The sequence below is a fragment of the Urocitellus parryii genome, chromosome 3 (genome assembly GCF_045843805.1).
Source record: "Urocitellus parryii isolate mUroPar1 chromosome 3, mUroPar1.hap1, whole genome shotgun sequence".
NCBI lineage: Eukaryota > Metazoa > Chordata > Mammalia > Rodentia > Sciuridae > Urocitellus > Urocitellus parryii.
This window is the reverse complement of record NC_135533.1, coordinates 93,515,057-93,537,584: the sequence shown is the minus strand read 5'-3', so window position 1 is coordinate 93,537,584 and position 22,528 is coordinate 93,515,057. Positions and strand designations below refer to the sequence as shown.

Here is a 22,528-nt window from a genome sequence, read left to right as displayed (position 1 = left end):
GTTATCAGAAAATACCATTTTACACAAGAGACTTTGAGCTTCCTCGAATTTTAGTATCATGAGGGTCTTGGAACCAATCCTTTATGGTTACCAAGAGATGGCTAGCTCTGTCAGAGTTTTGATCAGTGGGCTCTGACCATGTGGCCACCTACATGGCAGGGTCTGTCTGCTGAGAAGCATCCACCAGCAGTCTCATGTTGGCTGCTCTCTCCTTGCCGAGGGATTTGGTGAAGCAGCTGTCCAAGTTTGCTCTGGGCCCAGCAGCCTTGCTTGGTGGCAGAGCTGGTTCATGGGAATCAAACTGTGCTCCTCTGACTCCTTTTCCCCTGTGGTCTTGCCTGAGCAGTCTGCTTAAGAAAAGTTTATTAAATGTCACTTCCAGAGGGGCAGCTTGTCCCATTTCATTTTTCACTGTTTAATAATGGATCCAGAATAGGCTGAGAAATCTAAACATGCAGGGCTTCAGGTTTTGCCTCTCAAAATGAGACCAGAGACATTTCATTTATTTCTTAATAAGGACTAATCTTATCCACAGATGTGTAGGAAATGATATTAAATACTGGAAACATGGAGATGAATTAGGTAAAGTTTCAACCTTCAGAGAGGTTGGGACATACACAGGGAGATCAGCACAGTTACCACTTGCTCCTTTTCTAGGCCTTAATTAAGAGAGTGAAGAAGGGGCAGTGATCAGCTCCCAGGTGAGTTGGCAAGAAGCCCATAAAATGTTTTAAGAAGGTACTGTGAATACCATTTCTTTATTAAGACAATGAGGCACTCATCTTTCTTAGCACCTTATAGTTTAAGACCATGACTATGGAACTTAAGAAAGAAAAATCCACCCAAGCTCAGTCACTTCTTCAATGAAATTCCCCTCCTAACTTTGAGGACCTCTCAGTAAAGTCAGATCATCATTTCCTCATCCCACTCCCCGTAATCAGGCAACCATAGCATCAGAAAACTAGCACTACACTAGCTGCTCCAATTTGGGAGAACTTCTATTGGTGAAGGTCACTGCCACTTCAATAAGACTACTTTCAGCCTCCATACTTGGAAAAGTGTTCTGACCTGGCCTTAGAAAAGCAACAGATAGCATGATTATTAAGAAATGTGTATCCTTTTTACCCTCAATCCTGCTGGAGTGGGTGCAAGAAAGAGAATTAGTGCCCCCTCCTCTTATACACACACACACACACACACACACACACACACACACACACTGCTACATGTTTTGATGGACTTGCTTGACATGTTGTTTATTTAAAGCTGTGGATTAAATGCCACCCACTAATGTGATTTGCTTGGACTTCTGTCAGCCTGAGGCGGACTCCAACAGACACTGGTGAAAATAGCTTCGTGTGGTCCGATCCGGGCCTTCAATTAGCTAACCAGCAAATTTAGTCTGATTGCTGTATTAATTTGGCTCCCGGTTTCAGTGGGGAAGAGCAGTTTGTCACACAGCTGTTGCCTCCTGATCTCTCTCCCCTGGAGGGTAGGCTGCAATAAAAGAAAGCAGTGATCCCAAACCTCACCTTTTGTGTCTCCTCTTTTGGATTGGCTTCCTGCAGATGCAAAAGGAAGGGGGGAAGGATGTTGTATTTGTATCCATTGTTCTCCAGCAAACCTACCCCTAATTGATTTTTAGATGAATCACTTGTTGAAATGTTTATTTTTTTTTTTTTACTGGCTATAAAAATGCCTTAAACCTTAAATGAAAATACCTTCTCGGGAGGAACAGGGCAGCTGGTAACGCCGCCCATCTTAGTCTTTGCAGTGGCACATCTCCTGGTTAGCACCTGTGCCGAACTACAGGGTCAGGCATTATATAATGGATTATTTTATTATGTATTATATTATTTTATTATTATGTTACATTAGGGGCTAACACCAAGGCCCTCAAAGCTCTCCATTTGGATCATGGTCAGATTCTCAGGATTCCTGAAGTTGCCCAAACACTGTGACCCTCTTCCCTTCTGCTCCTGTGTCATCAGAAATCAAAACCAGAGCAAGGCAGTGGCAGAACTGGGCAGCAGCTCCCTTTCCCATGGCATCAGTGCCATCTGTTTTGCTCTCAGGGCACACTTGAAAAGTCACCTTTGATCCTCTTTCATAACAACCCTCTTTGGGGTTTCTGGGCCCTGCCTGAATGCTGCCAGCCACAGGCTTGCCCCTCAGGCTCGGCGTACAAGCTGCTGCCCTGCTCTAATCAGGGGTCTGGGGTACCGACTCTGATTGATGCCCAAAGAATCATGGGCTATTTTGATGATGTTTGGCTGACCTCGGTAAAATAGTTCCTGATCCAAGTAGAGCAGGCAGATAAATGTCTTCTACATTGTGGCTGCAGCCAGCCACTTCAGTGAGAGCCTGAGGGAAAGTGGTCTGTCCCCAGTGTACGGAGGCTACCTGAGGACCTGCCTGAGCAGACTGAGAGCAGGCACAATCCCCCAGGTGTATTTCTGATGACCCTGGCGAGAGCAAGGATCCTGTCCACGCTTCAGGAAGCTAAGGACTCAGCTCCTCGGATGGCGTCTGTAGGTCACACTTGGTAGTGCTGAAGGCAGGAGCAGCTCCGTCTTCCTTTCCCTGGGAACCGCAGTCCTCTCCCCTTCTCCCTCCTTGTGCCCTTGCAGTAGGACCAGTGTTCCTCAAGCCCAGCTGCACATTAGCATTCCCAGGGAAGCCTGGTAAAATATGACCTGTTTCCAGAACCTATTCCCCAGTCAGAACTCCAGGGATAAGGCACACAAAGACACCTCATAAATTTTGTTTTACTGTGAGAGTAGAGACCTACTGATTTTGGAGGCTATTTCTTTCTTCCATCAATCAATGAGCCCATCAGTCACAAATTAAACAGGCATATATATATTTCCCCCCCAAAAAATCTGCCATATGCAGGGACCAGAGATAAAAATAGAAACAAGAAGAATACCAGTTATGGGCGGATGGTGGCATTAACCCCTATTTTGCAGGTAGAGCATAAGGTCAGATAATGATTATCAAGGGTGGTAGCTTCTAAGCCTAGACATTACAAATGAACAGGTGTCAGAAGGAAGGTATTAATCACAGGTGGGAATGAAGTTCTAGGCACTGAGAAGTTCTCCTGGTGAGATCATGGGGTACAAGGGCTATGAGTACAGATCTGCTAGAGAGGAGGAGGAAGATCATACATTAGACAGACTAGTCTGTACCCCAAAGGCAATACTGAGCCAGTGTAGGTTTGCAGCAGGCAAATGATGTTTGAAATAAGTTTGAAGTAAGCAGGCTTCTGTGAGGAGAGACTAAGAGGAAAAGAGGGGAAGTTATAAAGATATTGGGTAAACCAGGAAAGGTGACAGGGCAGCAGGAGAGGTCAGTGTGAATGACGTCAAGTAAACAGAAGGAACAAGTATTCAAGAGGCAGAGCCAACATTTCATCATACTACATCTGACAACTATGCACTACAGAGCAAAATTCCCAGCTCTTGTGAATGTGCTGTTCCCAAACCCACATGCAAAGTCTACTGGCCTTATCCAAAGGTACCTTTCAGGGTTGCTTGATGACCACAAATTTAGGCAGGTATGTGGCACCTAGAGATCAGGCCTTGGGTTAGCAGCAGTTTGCATTCCAGAACTCTAACTTAGGAGGAATGAAACCATTGAAAAGATCCAGTCTGCAGCCAATTGTTATTGTCTTGGCTCATCATACTTAGTTCTTGATATAAGGTGCCACAAGCCTAGCACTTGTTGGACTGTGAAATGCTATCTTTCAGTTGCAAGAACCTCACTACTCACATCAAGCACAGCACCAGCTTTTAGCTTGGAATCAGGCTTCAGAAAGATGCTCACCGGACCTGGAGGCACAAAAGGTCATTAGAGACACACTGGAGAAATAGAGGCAGAGAGAAATTTAATGACTTACTAAGTCTTATTACTAGAAGCCAAGATGAGACCATGTCCTTTATGAAATGCAGGAAATCTATTTTGCATTTATTAATGAACAAAATATTTCAAATTCATCTGGTATAATTGAGGACACATGGTGAAATTGAGAGGGGTCAGAGGTTGTGCACTGGCTGAACTGGCCCTCTGTGATTTCAGAGCAGTTTCTGTTCATTTACATTAAGCCTGACCCACAGGGCTCTGAGCAACCTGGGCTCTGCACCAGGGGACTTCTGTGGTCACACCAGGGCAGATTGTACGGCAGAAGGGAGCATGGGCCTGCCAAGGCAGTGAAACTATTCAGGGTAAGAGTTGAAAATACTGTTTAAAGAAAATACCTCTCTGTAATCTGTTGGAACCAATTATGTTTAATGCAACCTGAATATAATCACGAATTGCCCTGGGTGTTCCATGAACCCATGGTGTCATTGTGTGAGGTGTGTAGCTTGTTTGCAAGCTTCAAGGAAGTTTATTTTCTTTAGATAAACTATCTTTAGGGCTGTGGTTCAAGAGGGAACCCCATAAGGTGTTGGGCTTAATGTTCTGCATCTCCTAAACCTGACTAAAGATAACCACCCCCACGCCATAAATCAGGAAGCAGAGAAGCTGAGCCATTTGCCCAGGTGGTGAATGGCAGAGCCAGACTTCAGTATGAACACTAACTATCAGCCATGTTTTTTTTTTTCTCAAACCAGCAGTTGGCAAAACTGCTGCTGCAGGCCAAATCCAGCCCCACCTGTGTTTTGTAAATAAGTTTTATTGGAACACAGCCACACCCATTTATTGACATTTTGCTGGCAATGACTTTCACTCTGACACTTCAGTAGTTACCATAGACTCCACAGGGCCCCAGCAAAGCCTACAATATTTACTATTTGCCCCTCAACAGAAGAAGTTCGCCAACTACTGCTCTCTCTGTCTCTCTCTTTGCCCCAAAATAAATTCTGAAAACTCAAATGCTCCTCTTGAATCCAGAGAGCACTTTTATTTTTTGCTCTCTTTTCTTGTAATACACTTGACACAACTCAGAAAAATGTCCTGCATACATACAGGTCCTAGCCTAAATTATCCATTCCCTGACAATGGCAAAACTGCAAAGTAAAGCCATCTTGATTTTCCAGAAGGCTCCCTAATTTTATTTATTTATTTATTTATTTATTTATTTATTTGTTTGTTTGTTTATCTATTTATTTATTTATTTTTACTTTTTGGGAGGGAGAATACCAGGGATTGAACTCAAGGTCATTTAACCACTAAACCACATCTCCAGCCTTTTTTTTTTTTTTTTTTGAGATAGGATCTTGCTAAATTGCTAATGCTGGCCTTGAACTTGTGATCCTCATGCACCACCTAATTTTAAAGACCTCTCTGGGGAGTTGGGGGCAGGGAAGAATCAGTGGCTAGCCTGCTTCTGGGTCAATAATTATTTTGCCAGCTGATTCACCAATGTTTATCCTAATTTCCCAGTGCTTTTTCTGAGCAAGGCTATTTCTCCACATTCTACCCTTACAGTATAGCCCCCAAATTATTCCTGGCCTCTGGGAAATTATCCTTTACACACACACACACACACACACACATATAAGGTATTCTTTCCCCAAGAATTCTCTCTGGGCACCAGATCCCTCCATTTTTTTTTTTTTTTGTTGTTGTTGCTATGAGCCTTTGGTCATTTTGTTTTGTAGAAGAAACATTCCTGAGAAGAAAAATAGTCCAGCACTGAAAACGTCTCCCACATGAGCTGTTTTTAAGCTGGACTGTGTTGGCATCTGTCTTCCACTAGACAACCTTTTCTCTTCATTGTGAAGATAAATCAATTTAATGGGTACCACTGAGGTGGAGATAAATAGTACTTTTTTGCACCCATTAATGGCGCAGTACCCAGTAGTGTACACCACTATGGCTTCCCTAGAAGCCCTCTGCCCAACTATAGATCATTCCCTTTCAGCTCAGCCTTGTATGGAGGCCCACAGTGACCTCTGGCACCCTAATATACCATCCCCAAGCCAGACTTCATTCTTTAGGCTTTGCAGAAGTATATTACCAAATTATGCCAGCAGTCTTATCATTCTATTAAGAACTTATTTGTTGTTTAATTCTACAGATGAGTCTTTGACATTAAATGGTCTTTAAAGACATTAAACATATAACTCACTATTCTAGTCTAGAAGATACTGTGTTCAAATCTATGGACCACCGTACAAGTAGGAAACAGATTTATCTTCCAGGGACTTGGAAATCTAGATGGGGTGAAGGGCACACCAATAACTAATTGAACTACTTTCTGATAAAGCAAATAAAAAGACTATGACCAAAAAAAAATCACTCCAGGCCATAAATGTCATACAGAAGGCCCAGAGGAGGAGCTGAATTTGCTGAGATTGGTAGTCTTCACATTTGAGCATCAGAACCATCTGGAGGACTGCTAAAACCCTGTTTACTGGAACTACACTTGGGGTTTCTGATTCAGCAGGTCTAGGTCGGCTCAACACATTTCAATTTTAGCAAGTTCCCAGATGATACAGATGTGATCTAAGAACACCCTGTGGAAGATATCTTTATAGGAGAAACCTCTGACTTAAGTAATTTCCTCCTGGGAGGGAAAGATAATGGATATTTATTGGGCATGTAGTATTCTCCATTGGATGTATGAGGTACTTTGCATACATATCTTATTTATATTTCATAATAATTCTTTGTTATATGATTCTATTAATTCTGTACTACTATGATGACTTTACAGTGAGCAAAATACAGTGAGGAAGGGGAAATGGCCTTTGCTAAAGTGTCAGGCATTATCTAATCACAGTCCCTTGAATTCTACATTATTAGTATTCCTAGCTTCCAGATGGTAACAATGAATCGTGGAGAGTTTGAGTATCTTGAAGAAGGGTACAACTTCAAGAAATACACAGCCTTATTCAAAGCCAGGGTGGCAGATTCTAGAGGCTGAAATGTCCTAGTGCAACCATAACCCCCATTTGTGGAAAGTTGCTGGTGTAGACTCCAAAAAGTATAATTTTTTTAATGTCTGAGGCATAACCGCCTCACCTCCCTGTCTTTGCTATTACACCTCTCTCTGCCTAGAATTTCCTTCCTCTCTTCAGTGAATAACTTCCATTCATCCTCCAAGTCTCAGCACAAATTTAGTCTCAGCCATGAAGACTTCTTCCCTAACATCCCTTCCTTACCCCAACTCGAGCACAAATAATGACTATTTCATAGGTGTCCTAGCAAGCTTGAATGAATTCCATTGCACACCTCCCCAAATCCTCTAGGTACTTATCATTAGTTACAGAAAACAAAAATTCCAAATTTTTCACCTTAGCTCTCAAAGCCATCCACCATGTGGCCCAGCTTGCCTTTCAACTACACCTTGGAGCCCGGCCTCATTTCTCTACCCAAAGGAGAACAGCATATACTCTTCCCCACTCAGAGCTGCGTCTCCTCCCTCCAAGTCTTTGATCACATTATTTCTCCCAAGAATGGCCTCTCCCCTGCACCTTGGTGTGTCTACCTGTGGCCTCTCCTCAAGCTGCAGCCAAAGTTCCCAAGATATATCCTCATCCTGCTGGAACCTGAGAGGGGCTCTGTATTTATAGAATGAATGTACAGCCTCTTAATCCACTGTGACATCCTGTGTGTGTCTGAGCCACCTACCCAGAGCTCATTTCATACAAGGCTCCCAGTGTCATCCATTGCCCTTCCCCAAGTAGGTGCTTGAAGCCCATTCGTTGAATGAATGGGTGAATGATGCTGTTGAGGATTGTGGGTATTAAAGCAGGATCGGAGAAGTGATTAAACCAGGAACACACAGAGGCTCAGTAGATCTTGGAATAAGATGCAAGAACACGTTTAAATAAACAACAATGAAACCAGGTGCACAGTTAAACTACTTTGCCAGCAACAATTTTGATTCCATTCTCTAATCTAGTCTTCCAAGCAGCCAGAATGTTTCTCGGTTTGAAGTACAATCATCTTGTGGGAATCCTACATTTTTGTAAAATATGACATTATTACAGAGAACAGACAAATACTCAGAAAATTCCAGAAGCATACCACTGGCGAGTTGCAGACATTGCTTGAAGAAGGCGTCAATACCACCAGCAAATGGAGATTCTAAGAGCATTCTTTTCTTTGATGTCTATGGCAAAAAGCATGTGCTGTAACTAGAAAGTATAACTCTGTTGATTTGCTGACGCCTCTGCAACACCTTCTGCAGGTTTTTCAAACAAATAGTAAAAGGTCTGCTATTTTCCTGGAGGACAAAGTTAACAATGGTGGTTGTGAAAGTCTTCATTTAAATTGTATACATGGAGCATTCACAGATACTTAGCAAAATTCATTACGACAGTTGTAGAAGCTACTTTGCAAAGGCACAGAGGAGTATTTGACTTACATAACTATGTTATCTTCTTAAAATAAACAATAACAGAGGGCTAGGGTTGTAGCTCAGTGGTAGAGTGCTTGCCTAGCAGAGGCACTGGGTTCAATTCTCAGCACTACATATAAATAAAGAAATAAAATAAAGGTCCATCAACAACTAAAAAGCTTTAAAAATAAATAAACAATGGCATCTTTCACTGAGGTTGCTTTCCTTGGCATACAGAATAACAATAGAACTTCTCAAAGCCAACACCAAGCAAAACTGGGCAGTAACCGAGGGAGACCTATCCTTGAGCTCCACCAGACTATTTTGTGCTTTAGACACACCACTAGCCTCCATTCCCTTAGGACCTGATGGTGGTGTGGTCCCTTCTCCCAATCACCCAACCTATTTTTAGGAAAGATTCTATACTTTGCTCAAATTGAAGTGTGAGTCATTTGGGGGAATTTAAAGGATTTCTCTACTATGCATTCATGCATCTAGCAGGGATCAAAGTCTTAAGCTAGAGTAATGAAGCTCTAAGAATGGATTTTAAGCATGAGGTAGTAGTTGTGTTCCCCACATTCCATAATACATCATCATTTCCATGCAAAGGCACAACCAGGCACACATAAAATGAAAGGTAATTTTTTTAAAAGGTGTTTTCTTCACGAGGTACCTTTGTTGTTTCTTATCCAGCTTCCCTGTTTCTCCCTCTGTCTGGGTAACCTCAGCCCCACAAGTTGATACTCCTCTTAGACTTCATTGCATATATATGTTACTCTGGTTTCAAGTGACAGGAATCCCATTCAAACCATCTTAGGAAAAAGAAAAGATTCATTTAACCAAAGCACCAAAGGTAAGGGTTGAAATTACCTGATGGTTAAAGTTTAACCTATGAACACTCTCTCAGGATCATGATTCTGTCTTTTATTGGCATTGGTCTCCTTATCTTCCACTCTCCCCAATATTAAGGGACATAGTTTTATAGTTCCCAATTTGAGGGGGAAACTGCCCCATCTCGGATCAGATCAGAGAAGTCTGGGCCAGGACATGGGTTAGTCAGTTCAGGTCATAGGCTCAGTTATTAGCCCTTTTGCTGGAGTCTAGGCAGATGTGGCATGGAAATTGTCATCTCTGTGACAACCCTTTAAGAAGTGAGGGCATCACTTGGCCCTCTGAAATTGTTTCTTTCTCTACAAGATGAGGAGAGGGTCAACATTAACCTGATATTCAAAAATCCTTTTTCCTTTCATTCTCTTTGTCTCTTTTACATGTCCTCCTTCTCACTAGAAGGTCAAAAAACACTGGGAGGCAATAATGACCTCTTTGCCTTAACTCCAAGGCTTCTCTCAATGGAGAAAGGGGTGTCCCTCACAAAAGATGGCAAAGTGTTATAGTTGACTAAAATCAACACCATTTATGCAGCATGGTGTAAGATGGTCACTATTTCAAAATTTGTCATGCATCCCAAATTTAGCTTTTTGCTTGAGTAAAAAAAGAAGCAGATTGGGGAAAATCAACTGGGAATTTTCCTTTATGCCATTCTGCTGAGAGCATGAAATGATGCTTATATAACTGGTTCCAATTTAGATGTAGCCCAGTCCAAAATGGCTAATGTGTGGTGACATTCCAGGGAATTCATCTATTTCCACACTACTGAGTAGCCGTTCTTCCTTTAAACCCTATATCAAATGTCATCTTCAATGAAATCCCCCTCCTTGTGTCCCTGCCAACAAAATCCATCATTCTCTGTCTTTTCCACACTCCCCTGTGATGATCTTTGGCCATGCCCACATTTCTCATTAGACCCTCAGTTCACAGAAGGCAAGACCATACTTCATTCATGTTTGTTCAGCATCCGGTCTGTGGAGTATCCATCTGGGCGACTTGCTCTCTTAGGATTCAGTGATCTGTGATATTGGGCAAGTTGTCAATCTTTTCTCAGTCCTTTTACCTTTAAAATAATGATCACACACCTAGTCCAGTGTATTAGAGAGAAAATTAAATGAGATGATGAATAGCAAAGTGCTTGGCACAGAACTCATTGGATAAGTGGTCTGTGTTTGGTTTTGTCTTATTTTTAAATTTCCAAAAGAAACAGGATATGACAGTCTCCAGACATCAAGAATGGTGGAATGAGTGGCAATGTAGTAAAACGTTTAAAAGCCTAGGATCAAATCCCAACTCAGCCACTATCACCTAGCCATGTGATTTTTAAATAATTTTTTAATGCTGCAAAGCTGTTTCTTCATATGTTAAGAAGATGTTGATACCCACCTTATAGATTTGAGTGGACAAAGAGTGTGTGTGTGTGTGTGTGTGTGTGTGTGTGTGTGTGTATAAAATATACCATAACATCCAGCACATAGGCACATAGTAGACACCTTATAAAGGATAATACTTGCTTTCATATGTAATGAAAAATGAAAAGATCTATGCAATATTACAAATCCTGTGGATGAATCTACATTCACAAAGGCAGTGGTTAATTGCCTTCTGGTGAGCTAGACCTGTCTTGAGGCAGCAAATTACCTCTTCTTTCTTTCTTTCTTTCTTTCTTTCTTGAGGTTTCCAATGGGATCTACCTATTCTAATTTAATAAACCTCTTTGTTTAAACCACATGCTTATAACCAAGTGTATAGTTTTCATGAATACTCAGGCCCTAACAATATGGGGAAAAAAGACTGGGAAGTGTGGGTATCTGTATGCATTCATTGGAACTGATGCCAACCAAACTTCCACAGTTAATTGTGTCTTAGCAATTTTTCCTGGAAAAAAATAGTTAGCAGGCAGGCTGGCTAGCTATTGTTTGGCCTTTGCTTATTTCTGACTCTTGAGTTTGTATTGTTTACAGTGGTGTTTCAGCAGCAATCACATAATGTATGGAACAAATGGAACTCTCCTCCTTTCCCAAGCTTCACTCCCCTCCATTTCAAGTTAATCAGTCCATTTCCTTCCTTGTGATTTAAAAAAAAAAAAAAAAGATAAGATGAAGATGCACATAATGGAAGTTTACTCTTTGGAAAAGTACACTCAAGCCTGGGGCTGAGAGTATATGCAGCAGCAACCGGGGAGGAGGCAGTGAGCTATTAACTCCTGAAGACTTTTTTGAACAGGATATGACAGCCCCCAGGATACTGATGGTCTTTCTTCTTTCATCTGCAGGTAATGCAGGTGGTGAAGGAGCAGGTTATGAGAGCACTTACAACCAAGCCTAGCTCCCTGGACCAGTTCAAGAGCAAACTACAGAACCTGAGCTACACCGAGATCCTGAAAATCCGACAGTCTGAGAGGATGAACCAGGAAGATTTCCAATCCCGCCCGATTTTGTAAGTTACCCACTTCTGACTTCCATCTCCCTGAAGGCTCTAACATACCATTTCTGTAGTGAGTGCCAATCACCCAAATGAGCTGTCATGACCTCACTAGGGAAGGTCAACAGAAGACCTTCCAAATGATTTCCAATTACGTAAAGCAGTGTTGGCAGCTCCCTGAGGAAGGGCTGAGCAGGTGGGCTGAGCAGAGGGGGTAGTAGGGTCAGGTACTGGCAGAATGGATCTAAACCAGGAGCTGGCTCAGTTACTGGCAATCCTCCAGGGATTTATAGCTAAAATGTTCTGGACTTTTTCTAACAGTTGGAGCAAATTTATTTGTCTATGAAACTGTATTTTACATAGGTGCCCTTTGAGTGGCAAGATGTCCCAATCTACCCAGAGTGAAACCCACCAATAATTAAAGCAGTGAACCCCAAAGTAGTGCATGTGTGAGTGGTGAGAGAAAGTGAGAGACAGAGAGAGAGAGCCACCCTCCCCCTGCCCACTTGGCAGTGGTTGGCATTGGAGCATCTCATATTAATTACCCTGTGGTTATAACCTGCAGGCTCACAGTAGAAGGCAGCAAACCCCCTTTTTACAGGACTTTGCATAAAATGTCATAGATAGCATGCACAAATTTTCATGTATGTTTGTCTTTAAAATGTTCTGAACCTCCAATAAGAGAACTGTTTTGCTTGCCTCATCTCTTGCCATGTCTTTTTCTAAGAACTCAGTTTTTTTACCCTTACATTTTATTGAAAAGAAAACAGAGAATGGGTAGGGAAGAGGAAAGGTGTTTGACATTAATTCTCATCTGTCCTCAGAAAAATGGCCCCGCTTCTTCTGAATATGTATACGTGTGTGTGTGTGTGTGTGTGTGTGTGTGTGTGTGTGTACGTGTATGCCAAATCATACCACAGGTGTGATTCTGGAGCCCATCTTCAGCTCAGCCTCACCTCTCTGTTCCTAATCCTTTCTCTTTCTGCACCTCATTTCTTCCTCTCTTATATTTGGCATGTTTAATGCATGGCAATTTGCAAAGCATCCTTCATGCTATTTCATTTCCTTGCATCCCTATGAGATGGGCAGGTCTTGTTCCCATTCAAAGTCTCAGATATAGTCTTGCTGACAAGTGGAGATCCTGGACTTGAACTCAAGGCTGCTGATCCCTCCATGACTGCTTTGTTCACCCCACCAGAGCCTCTTTGCCATGTGTGAGACTGAAATGAGGCTAAGAAAGTGAACAGGTCTTAAATGACAACAGCCAAACAGTAATAATACTGGGTATATGTTTGTTTCCAAATCTTAAGCACCACTAAAAACTGTAGAGAACTACTGACTTTAGAGGGCATGCCGTTAGTCAGCAGAGAGCAGGAAATACTTCCAGAGAGCTTTGGCTAGCATCCTTGTAAACCCCGTCACACCCACACTGTGCACCAGCCAGCCTTAGTGGAGGTTAGGCTGCCGGGGTGTTGCCTTGGCCCTCAGCCAGAAGATGGCAACAGTTAGAAACATGAAGGGGAAATCACTTGGAATAAATGACTGGCTCCTTGCAGATGTGAGTTCTCACCTGCAAAGAGGGACAATGGTGCCTTGGCCTGTCTAGGTCCCACATTCCTGAAATGCTGCATTTCATAGCATCAGTTTCAGCAGATGTGCTACACAAGGACACTTTATTATGCTTTTGACAACAATTCTTAAAACCTAAAGGGATACTTGAGGAATCCCTTAAGTGAAAGCCAAGTGATTCTAAATTAATATTACTTCAGTTAAAGCCAAGTGATTCTAAATTGATGTTTGACCATGGCTTTGTTTCAAGGAAGAATGTCAGCTGCGTGTCCAGGGTGAAGACTTGGCTCCTGCTTTGCCTTCATATTTTCAGTTCCCAGGGTTCTACCTGTCACACTGGGAAGTTTCTTTTCTTTTGTTACAAGAAACTCTCACCATTACGTTGGCTCTGTAAGGGGAAGCAATACAAATAGAGGAAATCCTGCAGACAAGGCTTTTGCATCATTGGTGGGTGTGAGACTGAAAAGCACCACAGCCCCACTGGAGCTCTGGGTATATACAGCTGTGGTAAAATCATAAAGAGGTGATAGAAGGTGAAGCACTTCAACGGGAAGTTCAGGGATCATTCTCCCAGACTCTGGAACCAGCAGGCAGGAGACAGGGTATGTTTTGTCTATTTCAGTGCTCTACTAGACAGGAAAAGTGAAAACGATCAGGCCAGAAATACACCTATTCCACCCATCTGCAACCTCCCTAAAGACTGGCCGTGTATGTCACTCAAAGCTCACCCATAGCTAACACAGACCTGATGGTCTGGTCAGGTATACAATGTTCAGTGTTTAGGGCCTATTACATGTCAGCCACTCTTCCATGTGTTGATGATTCAGGCACAACTCTTGCCCCCATGAAGATTATATTTCATTGTGGAGAAACAGAAAAACATGTGGTAAATTAGATGTATCATGTTAAGAAGGAATTCATTCATTGAGTGATGAAGCAGGATAAGGGGAATAGAGAATCTAGTTTTGCAAAGATTTTAAGAGTAGATCTGTCTGATTAGAATGGTAAGAGATTCAGGGAGCATGCCATGTGAGTATTTGAAAGAAGGGTATCCTTGACAAAGAGAACCACTGGAAAGGCCCTGAGAACAGATCAGATCAGAGTGTTCAGTGAATAGCAAGGAAGCCAATGTGGCTGGATCAGAATAAGCAAGGGGGAGAGAAATAGGAGGCAAGACCTCTAAGGTACTCATGAGTCTGATTACATAGGGTCTTGTTGGAAGCCATTGGAGGGTTTTGAGTGGAGGACTGACATGAGTGCTATACTGGGAACAGGAAGTAAGGAAGCAAAGTTTGGAAATCAGAAGATCTTAGGAAGCACATTCAATAATCCAAGCAAGAGGTGATGAGAAGTGATTAGAATCTTTACTATGAACTTGATATATTTTGAAGAGACAATGTTATTTTCTGATGGATTAGATGTAGTTATAAGAAAGAGAAGAGTCGAGGATGAGCTCAAAGTTTGAATTTAAACAACTAAAGGACAGCCAGTGGGCAGAGTGGGTGGAGCAGATTTGGACAAGGGGATCAGGAGTTCAGCTCTGCACATGTCAAAGCTGTGAGACATCCAAGCAGGCAGTCAGACAAGTGAGTTTGAAGTTCATCAGAGAGTTCTAGGTTAGAAATATAAATTTGGAAGCTGTCAGTGTAAAGTTGGTATTTGAAGCCATGTGTCGGTTATAGAAAGAACAAAAGATGTTCAAAGACTAAATCTTGAGTCCTTCTAGTATCAAGACAAAAACAGATCAATTTCTCTGAAACTGACACTGTCAATCAGCCCAGAGTCTATGCAAAGTGGTTCTAGATCAGGGACCCACTAACTATGTCTCTTTGGCCAAATGTGCCCACATCTATTTTTGTAAGTTAACCATATGGCCCACAAAGCCTAAAGAATTTACAGTCTGACCTTTTGCAGAAAAAGTTTACCAACCCATGTTTTAGATGAACAGTGGGTAGTAGCTCAGTGGACAGACTCCAGGTTGAGGAAGGAATTCACCTGTCTAATGATGCTGTCTGTCTTCTTTGTATTGTAATGGCCTCTTCGGGGCTGGGCATGTTTTCCAGAAATGGTGCTAGTTTGAATTCCTCTTCACACATTCTTTTACCCTCCCTCCTCCTTTTTTCTTCCTAATTTGCAAATCCTTTGGATGGAATTAAAGGAATATCTATCAAAGCAAAGTCACTGAACCCACGACCCTACCCTCACTGACCCCAAGCTAACAATTTCAAAACCCAGTTACATTATTATTACCTAAGTCACCCAGAAGGTCAGATCTCAGCCACAGAAGCATATTGTGGGAATTAATAAAGTTTCTTAATATGTGTGAATCTTATAGCTCCAAGTCCATTCATAAGAAAAGAAGAAGAAATCAGTTAGAAAGAAACATTGGCTCATTTTCCCTCATTACCCAATCAGGTTTTGGAGACTTTGGAATTAAAGACAAAAATTAAAAATACTTGGTAACTCTTTTTTTAAAATTGATTTTATTTTTTTAAATACAAGACAGAGGAATGCATTACAATTTTTATTACACATATAAAGCACAATTTTTCATATCTCTGTATATAAAGTAGGTTGATACCCAATTTGTGTGTTCACACATGTACTTTGGATAATGATGTCCATCACATTCCACCATCCTTGCTAATCCCTTGCCTCTTCCGTTTCCTTCCCTCCCCTCCTGGAAACTCTTATAGCAACATTTTCACTTCTGATAGTGTGTTCCCCGAAGATGGTTCTGAAGCATGCTATGACAAGAACATTTGAGTCTTAACCATCAGTTAAAATTACTCAGAATTCCCTCCCTTAGTCTCTGCACCTTTCTTCCCTTTTTAATAACTCAACTATAGCTCAGTGAAACTACTACTTAAAGACACATCTATAACCTAAGAGTTGCTGAAATTTGAAAACTCATTCTCCTGTGGTTTCATCCACAGGTCCCATCTCATCCTCTCTCCCCAGTCGCCTGGACTTAGAAGTCGGTAGCGGTGATTTATTGCTGTGTGTGACTGTTCAAGCAATTCCTCACCTTCTTCTTTATTCAGTTCAGGGTTCATCAAAGCTTCAATTTACTGAGTCCATTTTATAAAAGCTGAACGCTGATGATAAATAATTTTATAGTGATCTGAAAGCCCGAGATGAGACCCTAAGAGACCTGTGCAGAGAAGCCTTTACAAATGTTCCACGCTGTATTATTACTAAGGCAGAATTTTCATATTATGCTTTATAAGTATTCACTTTGAACATTATCAAATGATAAGAGGTTTAAAGCCATTTAATCAGCTCCCAAATATGTATCAGTGCAGTACTAGAATACCCTGTTAGATGGCTGAATCCTTTTATGTACATCTTTTTTCTTTTTGCTCATGTTTAAATAGAAGAAGCTTGCAAGAGGCAGACCTGAGTCTGTACCCTATCCTACACTTAAACTCCATGACCTGTTTCCCCATTGGTTATATGGGAATGATGATATTAATACCTGTCCTCAAAAGTTGTTTTATTTAGGGTGTGTCAGTTAATTGCACGACATGTTAGACTCAGAGCAGGTGCTTGCAGAGCATCAGCACCTTCCCCACCTGGGCAGGGCATCAGGTGAACAGGTTGTGTGCTATCCAGTGTCAGGGCAAGTGCAAAGTCAAAGCCGAAACTGATGAGTATGTGGGTCTCGACTACAGTGGAATATAGGCATTTGGAGTGTTTGGGCTGAGGAAAGGAGAGATGGTAACCAAAGCAAATTCAGTGATGCCTTGCTTTCCCACCCAGTTTTGTAGACGTACTACAAATATGTTGCAAGTAAAATATTGATAACAAAATTCAAAATTTAAGTGTAAGCATATGAAATAAATATTTGAAGACAAAAAACTTAAAATAGCTGAGAATGTTAGTAAACATGATGATCAAACTTTTTTCTTCCTTATCTGCTTTTATTTTTAAAAATTTAAAGTTTTTTTATTTTTAATTGGTTCTTTGTAGATACACATGACAGTAGAGTGTATTTTGACATATGACACATACATGGGTATTCTAATTAGGATCCCATTCTTGCAGTCATATATGATGTGAAGTTTCACTGGTCATATATTCATATATGAATATAGGAATGTTATGTCTGATTCCAGGAGAGATTCTTATCCCCATTTTACAGATAAGAAAACTAAGACTTAGATGAGCTACACAAAAACCCAATCATGTGCACAGCCTAGACTATAAGTCTAGTCTTCTGGCTTTTGAATCTGTGCTCTAGCCAATACTTTCAACATGGCTCTGGGGGCTGGGCTCTGAATCTCCCAGTCCAGCTTCAGCTAGATCATCTTTGGCTTTATTAGACTGGAATACCAGGGTGCTACATAGAATTTCTATAAAGATATCTTTTAGATCAGTGGAGTTCAGGAAAGGGATTAGTAGAGGGAGGGGGGAGGAGAAGGGCTAGTATTGGGGTCTGAATTGAAGCCAATTATATTCCATGCATATATAATTATGTCAAAATGAATCCTAATGCTATGTATAACTAATATGAACCAACAAAAAAATGAAAAAAATATTTTTTAAAACTAGGAAGACCACAGCAGTCTATCATACTATCTTTGTAGCATAGTGCATCTGAAACTAAATTACATCCTATTAGCCTGAAACAAGATGCAAATAATGTTCAATTTATCCCATAATTATCTCAATCTCTATGGACTAGAATCTAGGACACTATTGTGGTTCCCACTTATGAGATGGAATAGAAAGCAAAAAGTGATCTGATGTTTTGCCCAAGCTACATTTGCTGTGGAATAGCAATCACATAATTTCTCAATAATCCTGTTTGGTCAGATCACAAATATAATCTAGGTGTTTACTTGCTGCAAGGGGAAAAAAAAAGTATGGCCAGGGATTTTACTGTCTGGACTTTTGCATTAGTTATATCTGTGCCTTTGTACAATAAGACATTTCACAGGATACTTTGTTCTGGAAAAACACCACTAAAGCCACTGGTGCTTTTGTGGATAGACTGCAAATGTCAGAGACTCCGTAGAGTTACAGTGACAGATAACCCTGGCCACTGATGCGTAATAAATGATTCTCTAAAGCACGAATTTGGCAGGTCCTAGGATGGGTTCATGAAAGGGTGAGGCTCACACTCCCCTGCCCATCTTTCTGTGATCCCTATTGACCCATCCCTGTTTTTCAAGGTGCATGGTGGAATATGTGTTTATCCTCCAACAGGGAACTAAAGGAGAAGATCCAGCCAGAAATCTTAGAGCTGATCAAACAACAACGCCTGAACCGTCTGGTGGAAGGGACCTGCTTTAGGAAACTCAATGCCCGGCGGAGGCAAGGTATTGTTTGGGGACACTCCACACTTGAGCTAGGTCAACAGTGGCCTGCGCCTGGGGTATTACAAGGGCATGATGTTGGTCTAGCAGCACTGTTCTCAGGACAGGAATAGCAGTCCAGGGAAGACCTTGTTTCCATGCCTACCTGGGGAGAACCAAGTCCAGAATTATCAAAAGGCTCTTGGAACTGAATAGCCATTCTTTGACATTTAATGATACAAAGTTGTTGGTGTCAATGATAACTAATGTGTACTGTGTGCTTACCATATGCAAGACTTTTCTCAAAATGTTAGTTTTTCAGCCATGTGCCTCATAAGACTTCAGCTAACAATGACCCTTATACATAGTGGTGGTCCAATAGGTTTTATCAGCTAGCAACATTGTAGCCATCTTAGTTTGTGTGTAAGCATACTTTATGATATTCACACAATGATGAAACCACCTAACAACACATTTCTCAGAATATATCCCATTATCAAGCAAAGCATGACTGTATTAATGCACAATTACCCTATATAGTAGCTATTGTGATGATGACTTCATTTAAAGATAAGAAAACTTACCACTGAGGGGTGAAGTAACTTACCCAAAGTCACAGAAGAGCAGGGTTCATCTTCCATAGCTCTGTGGTCCTTCCTTACCCTGCCTCTTTGTGCTATTGGCACACCACCCATCATTGGATTAGATCTGAGAGCTTTCCTCATAGATGAACTTTATTCTCAAATATCCAACAATGATTCTCTCCCAGGTCAGAGGTATTTTATTTGGGGATATGAGTAACAATGAATTGGGTGAGGTACAATCTATTTTCATGATTTTTTCAAGACAGATTTATAAATTGTCTTTACAATCTCTGACCTGAAAATGTCCAGTCAAAATGGTGCCAGTAGACAAGATCCAATATCTGGGATATTCCAGCTGATTATTCACCTTGAACAGTTTCTTGCTCTCTTGATCTGCTGCTTATTGTATAGTCAAAATGTCCCTATCATATAGCCCTAGAATCAAATGGCCGGAAAGTGAAACTGTAAAGTAAGGTTTGGGGAGAGATAAAGAGATGGAGGAAGAGTCAGGAATAAGTGAAGGCATTAACAGCTGTACTATGGAGACCATTAGTTACAGCCCAGGAGAAACTCTGGCAGATATTTTAGAAACCTGATGGATGCCCTGTTCAGACACAAAGCTCACCACTGAAGACCATCAACATTTTGTGTCTCTGTTAAACCCACCCCCCGGGCATTCTCTATAACTTCTCAATACTGAGTATTAAGAAACTTTGAAATATTTCAATGCTGCCATTAAAAATCACTTTGAGGAACTTCCAAAGGCAGAGCTTCCTGGAGGAAGGAAATTGTAAGATTCACAGTGAGCTTTACACTGGGCCTCAGGAGAGGAAAAGGGGAAAAATTACAAAAGACTGAGTTATAGCTGGGACAAGAGAAGCTCACATTAGAAAAGCAGTGGAAGAGGACGCACCTCTCCCATTCATCCACCGAAGGAGGAGTTCATGGCCTCCTTACTCACTGCAGTTTTTCATTGGGCATCGTGTCAGAATAACTGGTGTTCCAGGAAGACAGAGTGGCACGGTGGCCAAAGAACATAGGAACGAGGTGATTCAGCTTGCCCGCACCCCTGTCCAGCCATGTGATCTCAGGCAGCTTCCCTCTCAGATAACAATACCCATCTCCTAAGGTTATTGCAAGGAAGAAGGCACTCCTGAATGTAGCTTTTCAAAAACAACACAAAAGACAGCCACTATTATTCTGGAAGATTATGTAGGGTTAAAGAAGTGAGCTGAGAGTGAATAGATTTGGTTCTAAGCCTCTTGGCTCTTAACCACCTCGGCATCTTCAAACAGGATGTCACCTCTCAGGGCCACAAATTCCCATCTATAAATTGGAGGACAGCACTAGAGGCTCAGAGAACTCAAGTAAGTCACATGGTCCATGATGTGCCCTGATTTCATTGCCTTCGGGAAAAATCGATATTTAGGATTACAGGGCGGCCGTCAAGGTGACTTAGAAAGTTTTTATTTATTTGACACTGGGCAAAGAGCACAGGAGACTAGGGATGTGAGATGGCAAATAGAACGATACCACCAATTGCCTCCTCTGATGCCCAGGTAAAATCCTAATTTTTAAAACTGAATTTAACTTTCCATTCTGCTTTGCTGTGAGACTTACCAGAATAATACTATTTCTAGATGAAATAACTACAGATTCTTTTTTCTTTAAATAAAGTGTTCATCCCTTGTCTTGAGATTTTTTTCAACTTTCTTGAAATGAGCTACCTTCTGAACAAAAAAAAAATTAGCATCTAGATGATGAATTTATTAGCTGAGCTCCCTGGAGGGAGCATGACCATCTGTGTTTAATACAAGATCATCCTTCCATGTGCAGAAAGGAAGGCATTTTGATGCTTGGTAAGTGGATTTGAAAATGGATGACTGCTTCTGTGCTTAAAAATAAGGATTCAAAATAGACTGTGCTGAAATTGGTTTCCTATCACCCATCAAAACATTCTGTTTAGATTTACACAGATTAATGAGAATGTGACGTAAAATCAACTTTAATTCCTTTAAGAGAGATTTGCTTCCACAGGGATCTCACACCTCTCTACCAGGTTATAGAACAGGTGCTCCCTGTGCAGGAGCCAGGGCCATACTCCCTTTAAGCTTGTCCAACAGTGAGGAGGACACAGATGAGTGGATTTAAGTAATTAAATTTATGGAGGAAAGGAGGAAGGCACTTCCAGTCCCACAGAGCTAGAAAGGGGAGGATCAAAGTGTCTTTCCCTATGCCACATTTGTTTGGAAGGCACCCTCACTGATTCTTGCTCATTATTCTCCTCATCTCATTCACAGCTCTGCTACATGGATAGTCTTATTCAAACAAGACAAATCTGGGTTTCTGGGAATACTAGGCGCATTAGAACTAGGAGGCAGTAACCCACATGAAGCTAGGTTCAAGTCTCTGCCTTCTCACTCAAGAGCTGAATGGCCTTGCTCTAGCTTCTCATCTCTGTGATTCTGTTTCCTCTCCTCTCAAGCAGGGATGCTGCTGGTTAACATCAAATAGTTTCAGGGGTTAAATAAAATTATACATGTTTCCCACTTAGTATGGTAATTCGCCCATCCATCAAACATTCATTAATGATGTGTATTCTTGCTTTTAACTTGTAGGTAATTCAGAATATAGACTTTTAAATACAGGAGGTAGAGTGGCTTTGGATGTCACATACCTACTTCTCCCTGCTCTGTCCTCACCATGGAATCTAAGGCTTTACCTTCTGTGTTCCCCGGACTCCCATAGAGGAGAGCAAAAAAAAAAAAAAAAAAAAAAAAGAAAAGAAAAGAAAAGAAAGAAAGAAAGAAATACTAGGAGTTGTCTGTGTTAAGGCCATTATTTGCTTCCTGAGAATCTGTAGTCTCAAGATCTGCCTTCTGCTTTCTATATTTCGGAAATTAAGGTCTTCCAGAATCACTTGCATTGAAATGATGTTAATAAGACTCCAGGGCTAAAGAGTCATCAAGAAATGATAACATGAAAGTTTACTTCTTATCAAGGATGCTGTCCATTTCAGTGAGCAGCATGACTTCTCTGTGTGCTAACATGACAAAATGACCTTGGAATTCAACACTGGACAAAAGTTGCCCTATTCCACCCTTACAGAACAGGCAAGCCTCCCCACTTGTGCCCACAGCCTTACCTGACTCCTGTGGCCTAGTCAGAAAACCTGGAAGGAAACAGGATGTTCATGCATAGCACCATATAAACCCTAGGGGCATCAGGCTATTTCTTCCTCTATATTTGATGGAAATTTCCTTTAAATATTTTATTAAACATAACTGTAACTCATTTTAACAAAAAGGCAGATATAAATAAATGCATATTTTTCAAGTAAAAGCTAGTTCATTTTCAGGAAAGGGGCACTTTTCAATAAATCAGAATAATGAATGATCTCTCTTCCCTAAATGTGGAGGGCCCTGTAGTGTGGATGAGAGAGGCCACCATTGAATGGAAAAGCAGAAAGACTT

At 41.3% G+C, this 22,528-nt stretch overlaps 1 protein-coding gene across 1 annotated transcript in view; it reads left to right on the top strand.

Annotated features, from left to right (window-relative positions):
* Elmo1 (engulfment and cell motility 1) overlaps positions 1–22,528 on the top strand; it is a 559,102-nt gene that overhangs the window by 505,610 nt on the left and 30,964 nt on the right. The window contains exons 17-18 of the mRNA XM_026387606.2: positions 11,454–11,617; positions 18,383–18,495. Coding sequence (XP_026243391.1) covers positions 11,454–11,617; positions 18,383–18,495 — 277 coding nt within the window. The remainder of the gene's footprint in view (positions 1–11,453; positions 11,618–18,382; positions 18,496–22,528) is intronic.